The following is a 24125-nucleotide window of genomic DNA, read 5'->3' as shown; positions in this document are numbered from 1 at the left end:
TATCAGATGTAGGATTTTTGTCATCCATGGGACTTTTACCACAATAATGATTTCCAAAATTAGCTAACTCAAACAATAGCTCCTGCAGTCTTCAATTAGTAATGAAAAATACGGATTTCTAGGGTGAAATACAGCTACCTCTGGTGGATCAAAGAAAACCCAAGTCAAGTATGGGCAAGAAGTAGAAGGCAACAGGAGCTTTTGAGAGGCATGCCTCTTCTAGAGTAATCCATGAGCCTTTTACACAGTGCCCATTTTTCTTAAAAAGTCTATTATTTCACCTCAACCAGAGAGTGCCACAGTATCAGCCAGCGATGCAAAATAAGCCAAATAAACCCTCTCCTTGTTTCTAAAATCTCCAGTTATTTCCACCTGAGCCTCAAGACTGAATTGACCGACATCAGTAATTTGTATTCAACAAGCAACCTCCACCATACCTTCCTACAAAAGTACCCTGCTGCCAGCAGTTCCTCAACAACCTGCCGCAGCCAAGTTTCACTTACAGTCCCAGCCTCTTTGAAAAATTTGCTATCTTTCATTTAGTGGATTTTGTTTATTTAATACTGTAAGTCCTTTTCTTCCTGTTGATTTATCTTTCTAATGCAGAGGCCTTGACATGTATTCAAAAAGGTAACTTTTGTCTTTATGGGAAAAGCAGCTTATTGAATAGCCAAAGGATGTCTCATACAGGAAAGCCACATAAATGGTGCACGAAGCTGTGAGAATCGAGCTGTTAAATGGGAGCGGGGGGCTCCGGAACTGCCGCAGACTTCCAGGCCCCACGGGGAATACTGAGAAGCACGGCACGTTTGAAGAGGAATTGAAATTGTCAGCGAAAGAACAGAATCTGTTCACCCTTAAATTCCTAATTAGAGAACTCATAGTGGGCAGTGACCACTTAAATGATGAGCACAGAAAATGAAGGAAATCGCCTTCCTTAAGAAATGGGCAAGAGCCTACATTCATAAATTAACATCCTGATTTATAATCCTGATTATAATTAGAATAGCTTCAAATTACCACTGTCATTTTATATGTATTTAGTTTCTCTCCAGGAATTCAGATAGAAGAGTATATTTAGAAGTGAAGTAATGCCAAATACAACTTAGAAAACTTCCCTTACACATTGTATTGAATAAACATTGCAAAGTACAGCTTTAACTACTTTAGATACGTCCCACAGACTAGTCTGCTGAATAAATATTAGGTTACACTGACATTAACTTTTAAAATGTCATTCATTTCTGCACAACTTTTCATACCTGCCAGTATTTGAACTTAAAATAAATCCATACTGTATATTTAGATTTTGGTATATATCAATCTCTATGGTACAAAAATGTGTAACATACAGATGGTTAAAATAGATGGTTTAACAGTCCTAAAATTCTTATTTTTGTTTTAGCTCTTATGTTTTAGATATAGCAAGACTAAATTTCTCCATAGGAACTATGTATCATCATCCATAGGAACATGTCATCTTAAGTGTAAAATACGCTAAAGCATTAAAAATAATATACAGTAATATTACTGTCATGTCATTGAGTTTGAAGTATACCAAGTATCTGGCCTACAAATATATTGCCAAAGTAAGAGGCTAGTGCAAAAAAGAAGGATCTGATCCTGTAGTCCTTTAACAGTCTAAGGGCTTATTGAATCTAAAAGTGTGGACATGAGAATGAACAGAAAGTGTGATGGGATTTAGAAAGCTGAGCCAAGGCTGTCCTTCAGATTCTCGTTACTATTAATTGGGGCTGTCCAGTAAAGAGTGAAAAGAAGTTGCTTTTCTTTTCGGTCACGAAATGTATGCCGTCTGCTAGCTTGGAAATACAGTCCTGACATCAGTTGTATATGAAAAATTAGAATATTTAGGGAAACGTTACTACTTTTGTGTAAATAAAGTCATGGTACTGGGATGCCAGAAACAAACTAAAAATGAGAGAGAGATCTTTTCTAGATAGTGAAAAATTAAAATGAGACACAACTAATTAAACAATTCATAGTTTAATTAGCTGCGTTTTGAAAGGCAAAACCCTGGTTGAGGTCAGACAGTGATAGTAATAAGGTGCAGATGAGCTAATTTTGGAGAGACTTTTTACATTATTTGGGGAAGTTACCCATATATTTTGCTAGTGAGAGCAGGGAATATTTTTTAAGTCTTGCCTAAACATTTACACCTCTTTGATTTAAATTTAGCCACAATTATAATGTAATTTGCTAAAACATGTTCCTTTTTCTATTAACATTTTCTTGCCTACACAGATTCATAAATAGTCTACTTATGGAAAAGATATTTTTTCCATAAGCACAATGAGACAAAAGCTACAAAAAGGGCACACCCCATTGACTTTCAGGAGGTTATATGGAGCACATCGGTTAGCCGGGGCAGAATTTCAAAGAATATCTTCAGCCTGAGATATATGCAGGCTGCAGATTAGAGTCATATATTTCTCATTTAAAATAAAAATGTAAAAAAGCAAGTGAATTGTCCACAGAGATTTTTTCCCTTTAATTTTAGTAACAGAAAGAACTTCATAGGAAATCTCTATTCTAACTACACAGTAGTGTCCACAAATAATCACACAGGACTTCTCATGCGCCCCTACTTGTGACTGAATACCATCTCACTCCACAAGTAGTTCCATTGAACTTCACTGAATGGCACTCACTGAGAATACTCAGATAATACCCTGCTCCATAAATACTTACATCAGTACTTGGCTTCAGTAACACTGTGGAGGAAGGTGCTATTCATATCTCAGCAGGGATATTAGAATCAAGCCCCTAAGCATTTCTTCAATAACACAGAGAACGAACTGTCACTGTTTTGTCATTCCCAAAAGAACTTTTTGTCTCCGCCTGCTCTAACAGGTTTTTCTTCAGTGAGGTTGATTTGACCGCCCTGTGTTTTCTGACCACATATGAGACTGAGATTTTCCTGCTGAATCTCCCAGAGGCAACAGCAAAACTCCTGAACAGATTCATCAGAAAGGACCTCTTGCAGAGCTCTGTACATGACCAGCTGAGAACTCAGTAACATTTTTTGAAACTACAAGCAAACGAAGCCGGAATCTACATGTTGCCTAGCCCTGAACCAGTAAGCACAACCTCCAGAATGCTGCCACACTCTTCAGCAACATCCCATTCACAGAGCCCTGGGTCTGGTTTCTTCCATACCAGAAATACCTAATGGTAAGAGCCAGCCAGTCCGACCCAGTCCTCCTCTCTCGCCAAGCCCTAGGAACCACACACTGGTAGTACGCAATCATTTATTTTTATTTTTTTATGAAAAACCAAAAGGAAATAATGTCAAAATCCTAATAAAATATTTACTCCTATGAATTAATACTATCAGATGAGAGTATATTTAATTACGGAGAGAAACTCAAAGAGGAACATATCAAATGAAATCTGATTAAATCAGTCTAATAACCTGTACAGGGTATTCATTTTCAGGAACAACCATGTTGTTGAACACACTGAGCAGTCTAGCTCATGAGGCTTCAGAATGAACCACCATTGAGACTAAATCATCCATCACATCCAGAAAGGGTGTCCCCTTCAGGTCAGGTTTGAAAACAATAGTGTATGAGTCTACGGAAAATAAAAAAGTAGCCGCACTTATATTATACCTCATGCATAAGCAAAAAACCTTGTTCTCCCATGCTGACAGATCTTCTAAATTCATGAATGTAACATACACATGCAGACCATGTATTTGAATATCACATTATACAAAACCACCTTATTTCTGCAAAGACACGAGATGAAATTATTAAAAAACCATAGGTTTCATTAGAAAAGTTATGTTTACGTCTTGCATTGCTTGCCATGCTTCCATCTGAACATGGAAGTTAGTCTCCATATCTCCACACACATATACAAGCACCTGCTAATTTTGTCCTGTAAATAGTCTTGGGAGTACATCTGATTTTAGGCAACAGGTTGGCAACATAAGAAAGATGTTATGAAAACTTATCAAAAGTTTTATGACGGGCCATTCTTTGCCAGACCAGTAGAAGGGAATGATATTAGAATAAGCACCCTCTTTTTAGAAATAGGTTAGTTTAAAAGTGACATTAAAATGCTATTAATGCCCTTATAAAGAGCATACATTTTAATTAAAGGTCAGTTACATTCATCACATTGATAGCTGAATTACTCCAGTATACTTTCAGAAAGGAGGTGAAAATATTTTTCACCTGACAAAATTTTAAAAAGTAGTTTCCTCTAACTAGCAGAACTTGGTACGAAATTGCGTTCACTCCGAGTAACCTAACACCGATCTTTGTTTATAGAGCTTCATGGTTTCAGAAGCAGCACCACCTATTGGGTGAAAAATGTAGGTTAGTGCCTACTTTATCACGAGATCTATTGTAAAACTGGGTTTGTACACCATGGGCTGAAGCGCCTAAGTTCCTCACGCTTAAATACAAGCCAACAACTAGGATTTTCTAGTGATCTATTTGACAGAAGCTTATAAATTCAAAACGATCATTCAGTACGATACAAACCCCACCACTTAAGCTCCTAATATTTATTTGACAAAGTATTTAAGGCAACACTTCTAACAGCATCAACTGACTCGCGCTGGTTATAATAATAACAGCGAATAACAGCACTGCGTGATTTTTAGGATGCGCTCCACTTGCACACATCTGAATGAGTTGAAAATTAATTTGATTATGTAAGTAGCCCTGCTAAAATCTATACAGAAATGCATATTCTGTATGCAGCGTCCCACGGGAACGAAGGACTTGTATTTCGCTGTCCGAGGCAGCAGTTACACCCCGGTTCGGGGCAACCACCGGCGCTGCCCGTTCGTGGAGAAGGAGCCTTTTTTGGGGGGGCTGAAATTTTGCACCCGTCCCCGGCGCCCTTCGAAACTGTTCGTGCGAGAGGCTAACGTCAATTTTCACTCCCCGCGTCCGCAGAGGCGCCCGATCTCAGCGCTGCTTGGCAGGGGTTCCCCGCTCCCTCCGGTCGCGGGCGCACCCCCTCTCCCCGCGGGCGCGGGCTGCCCGGCGGGGCCGGGGCCCGGCGGAGGGCTCGGCGGCGCCCGGCGCGGCGGGGCAGGGGCAGGGCGGGCTGGCGAGTCCCCCGCGCCCCGGAGCAACCCGCCTGTGCCGGGGGTGGCGGGGGGGTTCCGCGGAGCCCGGCAGCGGGAGGCTGCTGAGGTAAAAAGCGGTAGGAGGAACGATCCCACCCGTGGTGCTGACAGCGCGCTCCGGCGGTGTGGAACAGCCGGCGGCCGCACCTGCGGCTCTAGGCACAGGGGATGGGGGGAGAACGCCTCGCCGGCGCCCGGGGAGAAAAGTTGCTCTGCAACCCGGAGACGAATTCACGCAGATATCACTCACCCACTCTGAGGATACAGACGAGCTGGATGCAGGCAACCAGGCGCCCTAGAATGAGCATGTCCAAATCGTCCTTTGCCTCCTCCCGTCTGCCTGCCTGCCCGTCCGTCCGTCCGACTGCCTCTCAGCCTCCTGCCTGCCTGCCTGCCTGCCTGCCTGCCTCCGCGGGCAGCTGCACCTCTCCCCAGCGGGGCGCCGGCTCCGCGCCGCGGCCGCGCCCGGCGGCCGCCCCCACGCCGCGGGCGGGCGGGATCAGCGGGGCTGGGCGCTGGCGGGGCCGCGGCTCAGCGCATGGCGGGGGCTCGCCGGGGGCCGCCCTCCGCTCCGCGCCGCGCCGCGCCCCGCGCTCCGCCGAGCGGCCGCGCTGCCCGGGGCGCGAGTGCCTGCGGGGCAGCGCGCGGGTGCGTGCGCGCGGGTGTGCGTGCGTGCGCCTGTGCGCTCGGTGTGTGATGTCGCGTGTGTGTGCCTGGGTGTGTGTGCGCGGGGGGGGCGGAGACCGCGCGCTGCTGGGCGGGCGCGCACGTGTGCGCGCGTGTGAGTGTGTCTGCCTGCGCGCGCGCGCGCGCGAGCGTGTGTGTGTGTGTCTGCGTGTGCGTGGAGGGGGCGGCCCCCCCGCCGGCAGGAGGGAGGAGGGCGGGGGCCGGGGGGGTCTCGTCGCCGCGGCCAAAGCGGGGTCCCGGGGCCGAGGACCCCCCCCCGCGGCTCCGCGCGGCGCAGCCCCCGGGACGGTGCCCCCCGCCACCGGCGTGCGAAGGAAAAGTTGAACGGGGAGGCGGGAGGGGCTGTGGGGGGTGCGGGGGGGGGGGGGGTGCCAGCCCGGGGGGCGCATGCTGCGGGGGCGCCGCCGAGCGCGCGGGCGGCGGAGCCCCGTTGCGAAGCAGCGGGCGCGGGGCGGCCCCCTCCCCGGTTTGAGGGCCCGGCCTTGCAGGCGCGCACGGCGGCGGTGACCCCGAGAGGCGCGGCGGGGAGCGCGGCGGGCGCCGGCGGCCTGCGAGCGGGTGGCGTTTGCGGGCCGCTCCCCGAGGCGGGCGGCGGCGAGGAGGGTCCGCGTTCCCTGGGAGCCGCGGGGCAGCGGGGGAAGGGGCTGGAGCAGCGGAATGCCATTAGCCGCCGTGGAAGTGGGTCAGGGCGCAGGCACCGGCGCCGCTTCTTCGAAAAGGCAAAACAAGACGAAAAAAACACAACCCCCAAACCACCTAAGCATGAAGTGAAAAATGAAGGGAAACGAGCAGCGGGTCCCGCACGGTGGGGGGGTGCGGGGCGGCGGGACCTGCGCGGCAGAGCGGCGGCGCGGGCCCCCGGCCCTGCGCGGCTCCCCGCTCCGGAGGGGCCGGCAGCCTGCCGCCCCGGCCGGCCACGGCCACGGCCCGCCGCCCCGGCCCGCCCTGAGCTGGGCCCTCCGGGTGTCCTGGTGCGACAGGGCAGCGGGGGGCTGCGAGCGCCTCTGGCAAACGCTGCGGGCCTTGGGAGCGTGCGGTGACAGGCGCGGTCCTCGCTTCATCCCAGGGCCGCCCAAGAGCAGCCCAGGAGCCGTGTGAATGGTTTCTGTGTTTGCGATACTGTTCCCATCCGAGTGAAACCGTCTACTCAGCACGGATGTGATGCGACTCTTAATGGCGGGCAACTTAAGTGTAAAAACACTTGGTGCTTTATAGGTACCCCACTCTACTGGGCCTCTTCGTCCTCGGGCACCGGAGCCGCTTCTGCCAGCTTGTCTTTCAGGAGAACAAAGGAAAAATGCCTGTGTCAGTTTTTCATTTCGATGTCTGCCTGCTCTACCTGGCTGTTTGGGATGTTATGAGCTAGCTTGACATGAAGCAAATTGGAAATTTCTGAGTGAACAAAAGTTACAGGAGAAATTGCCGAGATGCTCAAGCAGTTGATTGTATTTGGAAAGCAGGCTGCGGACGTGTCTTCTCATGCAAGGTCAGCATCTTTCAGGGTACTACAGAGTTTACATACAATAGAGGTTGGTTCATTAGGAGAAGGATTAACTCTGAATGACGGTTCTTGTTAAACAGACTTCTGGTATCATGGGAAGAAACAAGTTCCGTGTCCTGAGCTCCACCAATAAAAACCTTTTTTAGGATTGTCCTAAGGGAAAATGATGTTAAAGATTTTAGTCAGCTGATTTTCATGTTATCAAAAGAACCTAGATGCCAGGAAACAACTGTAGTGATTTCCAAACCCATACACACACATGCATGCACAAACACTCTGATACACATATACAAGACAAAATGTTACTACCAGCGGATAATATATTTGAGACAAACTCCAGCTGCAACACCATTTTGCAATTGGCTTGGTTTCTCAGTAGGAATAAGAATTATACAGTATTGCATAGCAATATGTATAGGTATTATTATAATATACAGTATAAAGCCAATGCCTGCAGGACTGCAGTAATGCACGGCTCTCAGGCTGTACCTCCGCTTGGCTTTCCCCTCAAGCTGGTAGGTAGACATGAATCAATTATGTTGCTTGTTAGTACATGAGAGCTTGCAGTGGCTTCCAGCTTCCCGATCCACCCTGCTGGGGACCAACTTTTGAGCAGTTTGGTGCCTTTTCATCTCCAGCTTTTCAGCCATGGCCAAAGCTTTGTGGTCGTCTGACGAGGCTAAAGATCACTTCTAACAGCTGCTAACATGGTTCCCTACTCAGGTAGGTGCTGGAAGGGCTTTAGGTAGGTCAGTGCGCTCCCTTTCTTACAGGGTTTCTTTAAGAATCCCCTTTTATTTATACCGTGAACAAGTTACCCATCGTGAACACACCCACACTGGAGGGCAAGCACAGCATTCGTAGGTGGCAGAACTATTTCCTAGTTTTCCACAGTAAATTACTACACTGCGAGAATCTGGTCCTGACATGGTTACACCAATAGTTAACTTTCACTTCCAGCAGGTAATACATTGTAATATTTTACAAGGTGAACAATAAACATCTAGGACAGATCACCAGTGAATGTGTTAGACTCTCCATCATTTGAAACCTTTGCATCAAGAATTTAGTCTCCTTAAAACATGACCATAAATGCCTACACTAGCTCATGTGCAGTTTTATAGCCTGTAATATAGAGATAATAAGGATGGATTAGAAGGTTCATCTCTGGCCGTTCAGTGTATATGCAAACCTGGCCTGAGTAAGAATAAAACTGTTATATCCTGATCTGATAGTACTTTACAGCTGCTTTGAAGAGGTGTCAATGGTTTAGAAAAGACACCAGGCCAGAGGCCAATTCCTACAATACCCCTCTGGTACTGAAGAATAGTTGGTGACGATGCCCTCTCTATAGTCTAGGAAACACTTGGCTGTGGTGGGGTGACAATGTTCATCTTCACCTTTAGCTGTCGTGTCATGATGTTTTAGCTTGCGCTGCATCACGCCAAATTCACTAAAATTAATTTGGAAATAAGGAAATCTGACAAGCAAATCAATTCACTAGCTCTAACGAAATGATTTCTATTACTGCTTCCTCTTTCTCCTATATTAAGTATAAATAACCCACAATGTGATACAATAGCAAGCAGACATGAAAAGGGCTTGTAGTTAACATTCCAGATTTTTATTTCTTTAAAACTTAATATTCTTACTGATGACTTAGCAATGAAAATATGACTTCTTTTCATCGCTATTCCCTTTAGTAAATAGTTTGCGAATTTACATAAAGCTTCTCTTTCATTAGGTAATATTTCTACTTGTCCTTTTATGGAACATTACCAAGTCTTGATGAGAAACTGGTCCTTCTTTAGAAACTGGTCCCTCTTTAGTTTCTGTGTTAAGATTTTCCCATTTTGATATGCCTTTCCCTTTCTATCTTTTTTAAATTTCTTTAATTTTCAGCCTTCTTTTACTCTTCTCATCTGATATCGAATATTTTCTTCAAATCCACTCTTTTTATCCATTGTTACATTTTTCTCGGTCTAAATGAACCTCTCGTCAGTGTTGATACTGTATTTTCCTTTGTATTGTGACAATCTTGTTATTTTCCAGGGTGAGTCATTCCATGTCTTGTTCAGCTTTTTTTCTACCTTGTTTTGAGTGCTTATGTTTTTTTCAGAATAATGTCAAGTTCTTGTTGCATTTATCTTCTGCTTCTTTTGTGGTAAATGTTTTCATTTTCAGTGCTGTCTTTGATATTTGTCAAATCCTTTTTTGGGTTTACTTGCAGCTTTTTTTTTCCTTTCTTTCCTGTATGAAGGCTATTCCACCAGTGTGTCTTGGTATGTATGTTATGGTATGTTAACAAAGAATCCAGTGGACTTCCATCTTTAGTTTCTAATTTACTGGAGAAATAGACATGTAAATTCAAAATATTAAAAAGGTGTGTGCAGAGGTATGTTGTCCTGGCAATAGTTACAACTACCATCATTAGGAATATCATTCAGACACATAATAAGATACCAAAACGCAAATTCATTTAGTGTCACGCTGAAGTCAAATGCGTCAGATCTGTCTCGTTAGAGTACTGTTTTTTCAGAGAACTTTTTACCATAAGTATTTAATATTAAATGGAGGAGTATTAGCATAGGATCTCAGACCTTTTTTTTTTGTAATATTAAGATACAAAATGAAAGTAAAACCACTATTTTTGTCTACCTCACTTTTGTCTGCCATGTTAGAGTTTCAAGATCATTAAAAACTTATTAACAAATAAATAAAGATTGGTTTTGCCATATTTTAAGGGAGTTCCATTTTTTGTACTCTGTGTAAAGTAGTGTTATTTTAATTTTTTGGAACGGGTCTGAGGCATTACTCTCCCAATTCAGTTGCCTCCAAAAACACAGAAAGACCAGAAAAATGGTGACATTGAACTGGTTATTCAGCCCTTTGCAAAACAGAAGATGTAACTGAATTGTTTTTCAAAGCTAAACCCGAGGACAGTAGGGGGTGTCTATTTTCCTCTCGGAAAAAGATCAGAACTTGACAGTTTGATAACAGCCAGGTGCCATCAGACCCTGGGAAGAGCTAGACGAGAGACAAAGTCTATTCACATAATCTGGTTTTATTATTTTAGTTCTCAGTAAGAACCAATTGAAAAGAGCTGGGCTGTTAGATGCACTAAAGACAGCACAGTTTAAGCTTGTCTTTTTAAGCAGCTATGTGTCTGGCCTAGCCATGGAAAAGGCTTCAATACCATGTCTTCTGGCAAAGCAGATGATCTGATGAAAGGTTTGTGGGGTAGAAATCTTAGATACCTGTTTCTCCCAGCTTTATCAACTGATCTTGAAATAAAAACCACATCTATCTACAAACTCTGTCTCTTCTGGCAAAAACAGTCCGTACCTAGCTGGTTCCTTCAGTGTCAAAACAGCTGCCCCTTGTTAAATCTGCTGAAGAATGACCTTCTAACCCCACTACTTAGGGAGCAGAGTGGTTATAGAGTATGAGAAATAAGCAATGAGGGGTTGAAATGCAAACTTTGAGCAGATTGATTTTATATATGTGTACATGAACACTGAGTCAAATTTGTCTACGTTTCCTTCATACTCGTTTCTGGCTGGTTAGTCACAATTTGCCTCTGCAATGTTGTACTCAGTGCTACTACTCAACACACTACTACTACTGAACACTCGTGGCAAACAAGTATTTCCAACATTTTCCATGAAGGCTCGTGCTATTTTTCCACAAGAAACCTATCTGTGAAGAAAGATGCACCACTGGCTGACTTTCTGACTATGCTTTCAGCTCTGTGAGAGGCATGGCCGTGCTGTAAAATGCTCTGACTCCAGTTGCAAATCCCTTCCTATGTTCTAGACAAACGGATATGCCTCTAGGGGCATTTGGTTATTTTCCCTCTTGCTATGCAGTAACAGAGAAAATGAAAATAATATTTCATACTCCTATTTAGCATTCCTATTCATTTCTGCTTGGATTATTAAATGGAAAATTGGGAACACAAAGCACAGCTACGACCACACTAGCATCTCATCTCACTACATAGTTACCTGTTAGCAACACAGTAGTTTCCCACAGAGACAGATAAGACTAACCCCTGAAATGATAAAAGAGTGGGCAGGAGTGAATTATTTAACAGTCGATTTTCCCCTAGTCCCCAAACACAGGGTAGCGTGTCCTCCTGGGAGGTCTTCTTGCTTGTCTTTCTGTGCAGGGGCAGGTAGAAGTAGGTCTGCCTGAATGCCGGGGACGGTGGCAGCCTGGTGCAAAGCTTCTCCCAGCTCCTCTGCAACCTATCCAGGCACTGAATTTGGCCCTCCACTTTGAAATGCATAAGAAGCCCACTGTCTTTCGTGTCACCCATGCAGTGAACTCTGTCTACAAGCAGCGATTTCATGGGTCCCCTTCCCCTCTGGCTCTTACTGTCGGTAAAGCTCTCGTTGCGGAGTGTAAAGAAACGTTTTCTATCCCAGTGAAGAAGGTTCTTTCAATCAGTAACTGCAGAATAAGGCACTGTTTTCAGTGGTGTTGATGATTAAAAGGCTCTTTTTCTGCTGCCTTCTTTTTAAAGATAGTGTACATCCTGACAGGAAATTTGGATGAGTAAAACCAAAACGTATACTTAGAAAAACAGCAAGCCAGAATTGAAAACTCCAGTGCATGCTATGTATTAAAGGTATGCATAGACTGAAACATTTGATCATGCAGAGTAAACAGACAATTCCTATGTATGTGGCAGGCTTTAACAATAGCCCATGTAATAGTACATAAATTAATAAATAATAATTAATAAAATAAATAATAATAAATAATAATAATAATAATAATAATAATAATAATAATAATAATAATAATAATAATAATAATAATAATAATAAAATCCCCCCTGCAACCAGCCATTAGGCTGAGATCTGCTAGGTCAATTCCAGCCAAAAGCAAGTTGTTTTGGCTCATTTGCAGATCTAATCAAACAGTATTTCCTACATTGACATCACATTTACCGATTTTTTTCTCTTTCATTTGTGAATCTGGTGGCCTTCTTATTACAGCAAGTGCCGACCTACAAGCACAGTAGATATGAAGTCCCTGGAACAATTTATCATAATCATCATGCTTGGATAAACATTGTTGATGATGCTGCACAGAGGAGTTTTCGGATAATGCATACTGAATCGTAGGAACACTTAACTGCTGGGAAATGAAGCACCGATTTTTTTTTTCTTAAATGCATGTTTATCATCTTTTTCCACATTTTTTTGCTTACAGCAAATTATACCACTTTTAGAGGGTATGTTTCAATTTTAACTGGAACTAAAAGCAACTTAGATTATGGAACTGACCTAGTATTTGACTGCTATTATTCTCATTGCTTTTAAATGTGTAAGTAGTTTTGAAATCTACTGTTCACCTGGGGATAAAAGTAAACGGTAACAAAACAACAACAAGGGTATGCTGATATGCCATAACCCATCTCAAAAATAGCTACTCTTTGTCAGCATTCAAGGTATTCGCAAAATAAGCTATTCACAGCTCATCTTTCTTTTGACAGTACCACCAATGTTGCTGGTATATTGATAGGAAAATAAACGGAGGCAGAGATGTTGGCTTCTAGCACATAGAAACAAAAGGCATAAGTTTCCCAAGTAGGGAAAGGAATAACTAAGTAAAACAATATTCCTCCTTAACATCTAAAAATATTTAAGGCAGTCATTCCATTGTAATGGCTTCTAAGATCTCAGAACATCTACTGCTAGAAAGAGTAACTTCTTAAATTTGAACGAAATTTAATCAGAAAACATAGACGTATCTTGGTTTGCTATTAAATCTTCAGAGCTGCCTATCAGCTGTGACAACTGAAATATACAAAATTTAATATACACAGAGAAAAATGCGATGCCTGTCGAGAAAAGAATCCTAGGTTCTAATGGAAAATGATGAGGTCTGAGATTACTGTTACCACTCAGGAGTGAGATTTGGGGTTATGATAGATAGTTGTATGAAAATATTAGCTCAGTACTTGGTAGATGTCAAAAAAAGGCAAAAACATTCTTAATAACTATTAGAAAGTGAATAGAGAACAAAAGAGAGAGCATTATTTATACCACTCTATAAATCCTCTTCTCTCTTGCCACTTCTGACTCAGACTGAATACAAAATGATTCTTTAGGATCTCTTTTTTTTTTTTTTTTTCTCTCACTACACACACGCAAATCCCCAAATTTTCTTCTTCTCAGAAGAACAAAGGTGCTCAAAGATGAGGTGGGATGGCTTCTATGTTTAAGGAACAAGGAGGAACATATTTGAGGGGAAAAAAAAAAAAGAGTCTGTGATTCTTCACTCTGGAAAAGAGGCAACCTGTGATCAAGGTCTGTAGAACCAGACCAGACCATGGAGAGGGTAGACAGGGAATGACTGCTTGCTTGTCCAACAGAAGAAGCTGCTGGCAGCAAATGAAGCTAGCATGAGCCAAGTTCAAAAAAGACTCCAAACCCAAAGTTCTTCCTGTGATGAGAGTCAGGCCTGTGGAGATCTTTGGCAATGGTATTCTGGACTCAGTGAATTTATGAGAGTTCAAGGGCAGACCAACAAGAGTTTGGAAAAAAGATTCATTAAAGGTTACTAAATGGACATGTACCGTCAGTCTCCAGAAATCTCCTGAACTCAGAATTAGTTAGCGGTTGCAGGTTACTTGGGGAAAGTATCATATACCAGCCCTCTTTTTCCCTTCCCTAAGCATCTACTAATCATTGGAGAGAGAACGGTTGCTTTTTCTGTGCCAAACGACTTTTTTGGATTACGTTGTTATAGGTGCCTTCAGCACAGACAGCTGAGACCTTTAGAGGTCTTGTTAATTACAGGTATAGTCCTGGGTGATGACATAAACTATAGCACATTTAAATATGCCAGAAAAAAAAAGATAACAATGGTGTTTGCCATCAGAACATCAAAATATTCTGTCTGCAATTAATGAGTGTGCCATTAGGTTATGCTTTTATCAAATGTCATTTGCTTATTTTAAATTACAACTGGAAAAAATGTAAACATTTCTATGGAACTAAATTTCAGGAGAAGGCAAAATCCCTAAGTTTTATGGTTAAGGTAAAGGTTAGGGACCAATTAAGCAAAAGCTAAGCAGCCAAGTGTAAGGTATGCAGGGAGATGACTGGGCCCTGGCTCGAGGTTCAGCTAATTGAACATGACGTGAGACATTATGTTGTGGGACATAACAAACAGCAGAGTGACAAGCTGTCAAAAGTTACAAATAATACTGTGAAGGCTGGCTGTGTTTCACAGCTGGTTAAGGGTGAGTTACGTGAGAGGTGGCCAAACTTCATGGTAACTGGAGGGCAACAGTGGGGTCTTTTGGGGAGAAGAACTTGCAATGCCAGCAGTACCTAGGTAACGGTATCAGTAAAACCATGTAAGGTCAAGATTACCTAGGTAACTGTATCAAAAATAACAAATTTGGATACAGATATAGGAAAACTGACACCAGTGGGGAAAAATAACTAAGGGTTGGTTGATTATCTGGAGGAGGACCAGGGTGGACCAAGGGAAGGATCAAGGAGGATAGGGGAACGTGCATGGGAAAAAGTTGATGAGGAGCATAAAGGGGTTTGGTCATGTGTGAGCAGGTAGCTAGTCAATAAGTATTTTTTACTTAAATCAACTTGACTGAAACATTCCCAGTTGGTATTATGAATCAGCAGCAATGTGTGAAGACTCATCTGATTGCCTGGATTGTCACTTGTATTGTGATCTTTCACTGTTTTAAAATACTGTATAATATAGTTTGGGCAAATACTGGGATGATAGTCAATCCTTAGTGTCAGGTTACATGATTTCACCCTACCAGAACCAGTAGGCTGCCTTGTTTTGTGGCTGTTCTGGAAAAGCCCAAGCTGAATTCCTGATTCTGTTATAGATTGTCTTGATGGGGAGGCTATAGTTTGCAAATAAACACATGTAAATATAAGGGTCTCCAGGATAACTATGCTCCCGTTATAGCTCATGGAGAACTGGTCAGTGTTTTCTGACCAAATGTCTATGTCTGCTTTGCAAGGTGTGTTGAATAGCTCTCTAAATGCCATTGCGTGTCTTGAAGTGGATATTTACTGACTACTGTGAGAACTTAGAAACCTCGCATACATGGAGACATTTAAGGGCTTGATTCAGGTTCCTAAATCTAGGCATTTAGTGCTATTTGAGAACCTGAGAACCTCCATGACCTGCACACTGTGCTGTTAGATCTGCCTCAGGACTTAGATGAGACCTACAGCCGTAAGGAGTTTCACGAAACTCATAAGTCATCTCAAGCATCACCAGATGCCTATACATGGGTACATGCACTCAGTCATCATCTTCAAGCTGAATCTTCTGCCTAGTTTGTCACCTTGGGGGAACTGCTAGGAGCTAAATCCACAAAGGGCCATTGGTGCATGGGTGTTGAGTTTCATTCCATATTGCCTTCAGATGCCTGGCTGTTGGAGTAAGATTCATGGTCCTAAGGTAAGTGCTACACCCCTCAGGGGTTACTGATGGGTAGACATTCCCTCTTTCTCCAAATTGGTGTCCTCCCTGCAGGGCTAACTGGTGCCCATGCACGATCAGGGTTGCAGTCCTTCCCTGTGCCTGGGATCATGGATGCTTCTATTTGGCCTCCTCCTTCTTCCCTGGTGGAGATGAGGAGGTACCTTTCATCCTGCTGTGGTGCTTGGCAGAACAGGATTTGGGCGCTTGTGAGACAGCTGGGAGAGAACGCAGGTAGGCTGATGTTGCCAGAAATCAGGAGGATGGAGAGAAAGGTAGGCTGTTCGCACAGTGCGTTTTGGGGACTGATTGTATAAGTGCTATAGATGAAGAAGGTGGGCTACCCTGTGCAAGAGTGGGAAAATAGATCAATGAGATGGCAGAACTGTGCTGGGGAGAAAGGGAAGATGTGGTACTTGTATGGAGGAGGAGGAAGAAATGGGCTGTTCTTGGGATTGGAGAGGGGAAGCATGAAGTTGACTACTTATGTGGGGGATGAAAGAAATAGACTACTTATAGCAGAGGTGAACAAAGCTGTAGCAGGTCCTAAAAACAAATCTGGCAACCATGGCTGCCCAGGCTTAACTATCTTGGTCTAAATCATCTCTCAAGGTACAGACAATTGGCTCACTTCTCAAGCACAGCTGAAGAAGCAAATGGCCACTTTTCGTATACTAGCTGAAGCTCTCACATAGGCAATAGGACACTCAGGTCCTCTGCCCACCTCATTTGCAAAGTTCACTGCTTCTTTTCACTCTCAGAGTTTGCCTGAAGGTCCTGGGACCTGTGTAAGTTGTGTAAGTGCTTTTGTGGGTTCTGCTCCTTTGTTTTTCTGCTCTACAGGTTTCTATCTGTTTTCTTTCTTTCTTTTTTCTCTCAGTGCCAGGAGGCACACAAGGCGTGAACATCGTTCTTCCACTTCGATCGGTCTGCGGCTGCGTGCTCTGGAGTCCCAAGGGACACAGCTCAGTCTTCTATTGGTTTTTTCCTCAGGACATGACCGATCCAGTTCTATCTCCTCCTCCTCACTTCATTACTGATTTTCTCCATCTCCGCCATTTCGTTTTTTTTAAAAGTTGATGTTCGTCGTTTCTGCAACTTTTTATTTTTTTTCCGGGAGGAGGTAGTTGGCCTCCTGCCCAACCCCCATGACTTGGAGGGCCGGTGGTTTTTCTGTCATGGTGGCCTTCCCTTAGGCTGCGGTGGTTCACGGCACCTTCTTCAATTTTATCCGGTGCACCCTCCAGAGAGGGATCCCCTATCCACCACCCAGGGCACGCGCCTTCTAGCCATGCAGCCCCAGCCGAAGGTTCTATCTGTTTAGGAAAGGATAACAGCACTTCTCTACTCACATGGGGATTTTGGAGATCAGAACTCTGCAGACAGCTCAGTAACAGGAGTCTTTCAGACAAATGTAGCCTGTACAGCACCTAGTGCAGATTGTGGCACTCCAAGCTCTATTTAGACTAAAGGCTTCGTGAAAAGGAAGATTATTATTGAGATCCTATACGTATATCTAGCATAATTATATATGAAAGTATGAATAACCTTGTTGAAACATCTCATATTTAGCTAAATTATTATTAATAGGAGACAAGGAGGCTTAATAAGTGGGATTAGCACACATGAGTGGCTATATTAATGAACTGTTAGCATAAATGAAATACTTTGAACTTTCATCATTTGGAACAAATAAGCTCGTTCATCCCCTGAGTGATTTGTGAATGCACCAAAAATACCCTTCAACCTTTAATGTGCAATATAGCTACTTTAACAGGGGAGGGAGGGGAGAAAGGCGGAGGATTGTGTGTACGTGTGTATGTGTGTGGAGTACAGCTAGCTCCCACACTATTCTTTTTTTTTTAAATTTTGTAATCTCAAATTAGCTTTCAGGGTCCAGCAACAGTGAAGAATATGGAAAAAGAAATTAAACAATAAGGACAGAATTGCAGAGTTCTTCCCCTACGACCAACTGTAGCCAGAGTGGTGTGAGTTGCTTCTGCACTTCAGTTCACCCTGAATGGTCCTGAGCTGCACAGTCAGTCTTGCTAAGGGCTCCCTTATCTGCTAACTCTCCTGAAGTTGGCGGTAGCCTTAAAAGACTTGCTGTGTGTAAAGGTGTGACAAGTTCCATAGCTAGACAATATAGGACTCTGAAAAACAGGTCCCTTTCCCACACTTTTAAAGTACATGCTGAAAGCTTCCAATTAAACCAAAGCTTGGAATAAAACCTGTAGTTTGCTATGTCAACTGCTCAAATTAACTGAAAATGCACAATGTGCTCCCGTATATCAGAAAACAGGCTCACACCTACAAATTTTTTATTAAGATGAAAGTAAGTATCACAACCACTTTATGATACCAGCAAGCATGTTTGTCATGAAATTAATGATTTTTTGTAACTCAGATCTTCTTGCGGTGCTGGATTAAGTCCAATTGTCAAAGGCAACAAATGTGCAGTAGCTATAAAACATCTTGGCTTTTTCCTGAAAGAACAGTTTCATGGTTTCTTGGTGTACATGGTAAGTAAAGGACTGAATTTGAAATCTTTTGCGTTCAGTTTCTTTGTACTCAGGTCATTGAACAATGGAGGGTTTTCTTCTCCCAGCTGCTTTGCCCTCCCCAAATTTCTGGGGCATACATGACTGCTGGACTTAACTGGCTGTGAAACACTACAGTAACATAAACTGTGATGCTTTAAAACGCCACGCTAATACACCTGTCCTTTGTAACAGGCGTACTATGAGTTAGTTAAAAATTTAAAACATATTTTCTTTCATACTTGAACTGTTGAACCATGTCTGTCCTACCATAGGACTTGCTATAAATTAGTCTGGGAGGCAAATAGATTACCGTTTCTTGGGATGGGTGGATTTTCTGACCTGTACTGTGTAAAATTAGAAAACCTGGGTTCAGATGCCATTGTCCCTCATACCTCTCTCCCCCAGATGCTAGATGACTGTTGCTAAAACCAAGCTATCCTTCTGGCATGGACTGTAGTTTTATAGTGCTACCTCTAGGTCAAGCCTGGGATAAGAAGGCCTCTGAAAATATGGATGGCTGCCTTCTTCCTAATATTTCCTACATTGTCCTATATAACTATCATGTAACCACCTCCTTGTGAGGAATATTCTCACAAGGTACAGGTAGGACAATGACACGGGCAGGATCTGTGCAGATGAGATGCTCCTTGTCCAGTCCCAGGATATATCTGTTAAAATGCACTGTGTAGAGTTTTAGGCATGGGATTGACAGTGCTGTAGCACTACATCTTCCCACTCCAAATCTGTCTTCATTTCCATTCAGGTAAGAATATTGAATCTTTACAGAACAGGGTGCACCATTGCTGTTTATGAAGACAATTCAGGCTCAGATTGTATGAAGTAGAGAATTTATAAATTTTTTATGGGGTGCAGTGAGGATGAAATCCTGGCCTCTGGTGAAGTCAGTGGTACAACTCCCCTATTTACAAGAGTTTGTGGTTTAATCTAATCCCCTGTACTTTGTAAAATACATCTGTGTACTACAGGTTCATTTTCTTCAATACTTAAGAGACTTGATCAGCTTTGAAATTGTTAGTAGAATAGGCGGTGCCCTTATGCTTTTAAATGCTGCCACTTCCTTCTGCCTTTGGAGAGACCAGGTGCAAAACAAATGTTTTTGAAAGCCAGATTGCAGAGGGAGAGAAATAATCTCTCCAAAACAGAGAGGAAGATTTACCTACATAGTGAGACATGTTGTTGTTCTTTAACACCAACAAGTGAGAAAGTGTAGGAAAAACACTGGTGCAATAATTAAAATGTGTAGCGTCAAACATAGATATAAGATATATTATGTAGCCTATCTCCACCGTGAAATTTGCATGGTTCTTTTCTCCATTATCTCCTAAATACTGTAGAAAAACAATTCTATCAAGTATTTTTTTTTATCTAGAGCCATGTCTGTATTATTGTATCTTTAGATACAATTGGATTCTATCTAAAAACAACTGGAACTGTACACTGACCTTCCAAAACAATTATAGAAATCTTCAAAGGAAAAAATAGTCTTGAATTATGTTCACATATTATAACACAGGATTACTGAAAGAGATTAGGGCCCTGAAAGTTTACCCTGAAATGTTTGACTATCCCAGTACACTGTATGAGATTCAACAAGGCCAAGTGCCGGGTCCTGCACTTGGGTCACAACAACCCCATGCAACGCTACAGGCTGGGGGAGGAGCAGCTGGAAAACTGCCTGGCGGAAAAGGACCTGGGGGTGTTGGTTGACAGCCACCTGAACATGAGCCAGCAGTGTGCTCAGGTGGCCAAGAAGGCCAATGGCATCCTGGCTTGTATCAGGAATAGTGTGGCCAGCAGGACCAGGGAGGTGATAGTGCCCCTGTACTCGGCACTGGTGAGGCCGCACCTCGAGTACTGTGTTCAGTTTTGGGCCCCTCACTCCAAGAAGGACATCGAGGTGCTGGAGCGTGTCCAGAGGAGGGCAAGGAAGCTGGTGAAGGGTCTAGAGCTCAAGTCTTATGAGGAGAGGCTGAGGGAGCTGGGGTTGTTTAGCCTGGAGAAGAGGAGGCTGAGGGGAGACCTGGCTCTCTACAACTACCTGAAAGGAGGTTGTAGCGAGGTGGGGGTCGGTCTCTTCTCCCTAGTAACAAGCGATAGGATGAGAGGAAACGGCCTCAAGCTGCGCCAGGGGAAGTTTAGGTTGGGTATTAGGAAAAACTTCACCGAAACGGCAGTCAGGCACTGGAACAGGCTGCCCAGGGAAGTGGTTGAGTCTCCATCCCTGGAGGTATTTAAAAGACAGGTAGATGTGGTGCTTAGGGACATGGTTTAGTGGTGGACTTGGCAGTGACAGGTTAACGGTTGGACTCGATGATCTTAAGGGTCTTTCCCAACCTTAACGATTCTATGATTCTATGATTCAGCCTCTGGTATGTAATTCATCTAGCATACATAATAGCTTCAAGAATATACAGAAAAGAGCTCTTGAATCAGCACCTTCCACTTCACTGCCTGAGCAGCTTTAAAAAAACCTATCTGCATCATGTAATTCTGAAATCCTCATAAATTTAGGAAATAACTATTTCTTACTAACACTGAGTGAAGGAAAGCCCTCTGTAGTTTATTTTTATGTCAAGAAACAGATTTTTCTCCTAGTGCAAACTTATTGAAGGCAGTATTTGCCCAAGAATATTCAGATGTTGGTAAGACTTGTGTTGTTTCTCTATGCATAAAAAGGAAATATTTTGGAATACCTGTGAAATCTGTGCACATTTCAGAAACAGAATCCAAATCATAATGAGTTTCAGAAAGATTGGCTCAGCATTCGAGGAAGAAAATGCAGTGGACAATGATTCTGTTTTTTTTTTTAATCTTAGACTAGAAGTTGTATTCTCTAAATTGAACAGGATTTCACCCCTGTATACACAAGTGCATAGGAAAAAACCGTGCAGGTACTTTATTTGATTTTCTTTTAGCTGGGTAGTCTGAATAGAATTAGTGTTGGTGAGATGCTTCAGCTGAAAGTCGACAAATGTGTATTTTTTAAGCCTACTATCTCACTAAAGGCCAAACTATGCAACTCTTTCTCATGCTAATGAGAAGTTGAAGTCAATGGGACTTGACGTGTAAGTGCTCAACAACTTCAGTAAAGGCTTCATAATCTGGCCCTAAATGCTTTTGCTTTGATAGTTCTCTGTCTCTATCTTGCTGTCTTGCTGTCTCTCTGTCTTTTAAAAACAGGTTATCTCTAAAACTTTTGCTGGTGATATATTGTGAGAAGATAGCTTAGTAGGCTTCCTGCCACTTTTTGAAAACCTGTTAACAGTACATATTAATTGCCGTTTGCTCCCAACTTCATTATAAATATAATTTTATGCTGCTCTGCAAGCTCCATCTGACAGTACTGAGCACCATAATATCAAGATATCTACAGCATCCATCAGCATGACTGACATAGATTAGACAATTGTGCTTTTTATCAACGAGGTTCCTATCTCTGAAGATACTCTCAGTGCAGTGCAAAGCCAAATAAAATGCAAATAATACAGTGTAGTCTACTAAAACACGGAAAAAAGAGTGCTTCAACATCTTTTTGTGTGTGTTTTTAAAAAAGAGACTAACTCTTTGATCTTCTTAAGAAGGAGGATAAATGTTTTAGTGGCCAAGGAGGGTCCTTGAGAGGAGACAGGATCATTCTGGCCCTGGACCTACATGTTCCTCCTACAGTGATATCTTATCTATGGGCTACATAAGATAATAGTAATGACTGGAAAAATGAAACTGAGTAAAATTCACACACTTAGATATCATGACACTTATTCACTAGATGAGACTCTTCCCTTTGGGCACAGGGAACCGAGCCCTACTCTGCTTACTGAGGGGCAGCTCAGTCTAACCCACAGGACTAAGACAGTAAAAAATGAAAGCAATTTCACTGATAGAGCCTGCTGCTAATACATGTTCATCCCTCCTTACCACGCAGCTCATGGGCTTATGTTCAGCTAGCAGTGCTGCACCTGTGCACTGGGAGCCTACAAAGGATGCGTTTTATAAATCATCAGTGAAAAGGCAATCTTTAATTTTACAGGCTACAAATGACATGCATCTGTAATGTATACTCTGCACTGAATGCTTAATGCAGGGACTAAATGATATTCATGATATCAGGGAGAGATTTTTCACTACAATGAGATTCAATCTAACCTGCAAATGAACTCCAGATTCTTGGCCTCTCTGTTTTTCCCTTCCTTTGTGGCACATGAAAACCAGAAAAACAGCTGTGGTTGACCTTGGACTGGGGTCATTGTAGTGCTGTCACTGTCAGTGTTCTACCACCCTCCTCATACTATGGAGCAGCAGAAGGGACTCCCACCCGCACAGTAGAGCAGCTCCAGATACGGTATTCTGTATTTGCTTCAGTAATGGTGTGTTCTTGTCCCCTCCCTTCACTAGAAAGCCAGTGTATAGTTATCACCCGTATCTCCAGCTGCGGTAATCTCTTTCTCAGTCCTGCTGAAGAACGTATGGTCAAGCCCTGGGGACACAGAGCCTGTACAGCAAATATTTGAGCATATTGCATTGCTCTGCCAGAGGTGGCCAGGTCAAAGCGAGAGGTGAGCAGGGCTGCAGCCGATGCTCAGCAGAATTTCCAAGCTAACGCCACTCCCATACTACACCTCTGCTGCAGGCTGTAGCTGCTGGGGACTGAGGTGTTGCACAGTAATGAGATTTAAGGCTTGGTATAAAGTGAGTGTCTGGTCTCTGTCTCACCAGTGGCTAAGCTGTGCTGCTTCCAAACCAATTTACTGTCCAGCCCTATCCCAATCATCCACATGTGGTGCTGCATATGTACAGACATTGATACATCAGCTATAAAAGGAACATGCATTTAATAGGCTGAGTTGAAGATTTGGGTGAAAAGCCTTTACAGAAAGGAGAAAAAGTACTGTGGGCCATGATGACTTTCTTCTTTTAAACCAAAAACTTGTCTCTTTTTGCCAGTTCACTCCCAAAAGACTAAATGATGCCGATTTTTTTTTTCTCAAATTAAACAAGAAATTACCTCTATCAACTCTGTAACAGGTGCTTTTTGTGTATTTGTTACTGCAGTTTTAAAGCTCCCTAACTTCACTAAATTTATCAAAGTTTAAACTTACTGGCTCACTAGTGGGGGCAAGACATCCACAGCTGAAACTCCACCTGCACAGCACAGCACACTGCCATTCTGTGTTCCATCCTGTATCCCAAGAAGTCCAACCATCCTTATCCTTTCCCCTGCGAAACCTCAGAAAACTGCTGTTGACCTGCAAGGCAACGTATCTGTATTCCATATTTGCATTTCTAATCAGAAACTGATTAATTACTTTAATAACATGTTAATTTGCACTGAAGTAACTTCAGGATACTACTACTGAAATCAGTGGATTTACTCCACATAAACACCAGCTGAGCTGGCTGATGGTTTTATTTGAAGAGGGTTCACATGTGGAAAAGCCAGAGTAAATTGCAACTACTTGTAAGAGTCCAATGCCATTCTCAAGAACCTTGTAGGCTGTGCAAGCGGTTCATATGAAAATAATGAACTTACGGGAAAAAAAGGCTATTGTTGTCTAGAAATACAGCATAAGTCTAAGGGGCTGCAAATCAGTAATATTTCAGAAGTTAGACAAGAAAATAAATATCTAGTTCCTATTCGTCTTCTCAGGATGCAGAGAGTGCAGCATAGCACTCTCTTTTAAAACATTTTATTGAAGCAGTAGAGGACAGTTGGTAGCAAGGCACCTGCCTTCATTGTGGGATGCCAAGTCCACATCTCGGTCCGCTCTGCGTCTTAGAC

At 43.1% G+C, this 24125-nt stretch overlaps 1 protein-coding gene across 1 annotated transcript in view; it reads right to left on the bottom strand.

Moving 5' to 3' along the window:
- PTPRZ1 (protein tyrosine phosphatase receptor type Z1) overlaps positions 1 to 5418 on the bottom strand; it is a gene marked incomplete at both ends in the record, with an annotated part of 144846 nt that extends 139428 nt beyond the window's left edge. The window contains one exon of the mRNA XM_082308438.1: positions 5361 to 5418. Within this exon, the coding sequence (XP_082164564.1) occupies positions 5361 to 5418 (58 nt within the window). The remainder of the gene's footprint in view (positions 1 to 5360) is intronic.
- Positions 5419 to 24125: the final 18707 nt, after the last annotated feature.

Source organism: Platalea leucorodia (assembly GCF_965183815.1).
Source record: "Platalea leucorodia genome assembly, chromosome: 4".
Classification (NCBI taxonomy): Eukaryota; Metazoa; Chordata; class Aves; order Pelecaniformes; family Threskiornithidae; genus Platalea; species Platalea leucorodia.
Note: the sequence above shows the minus strand (reverse complement) of the source record. Positions and strands in the feature narration are given on the sequence as shown.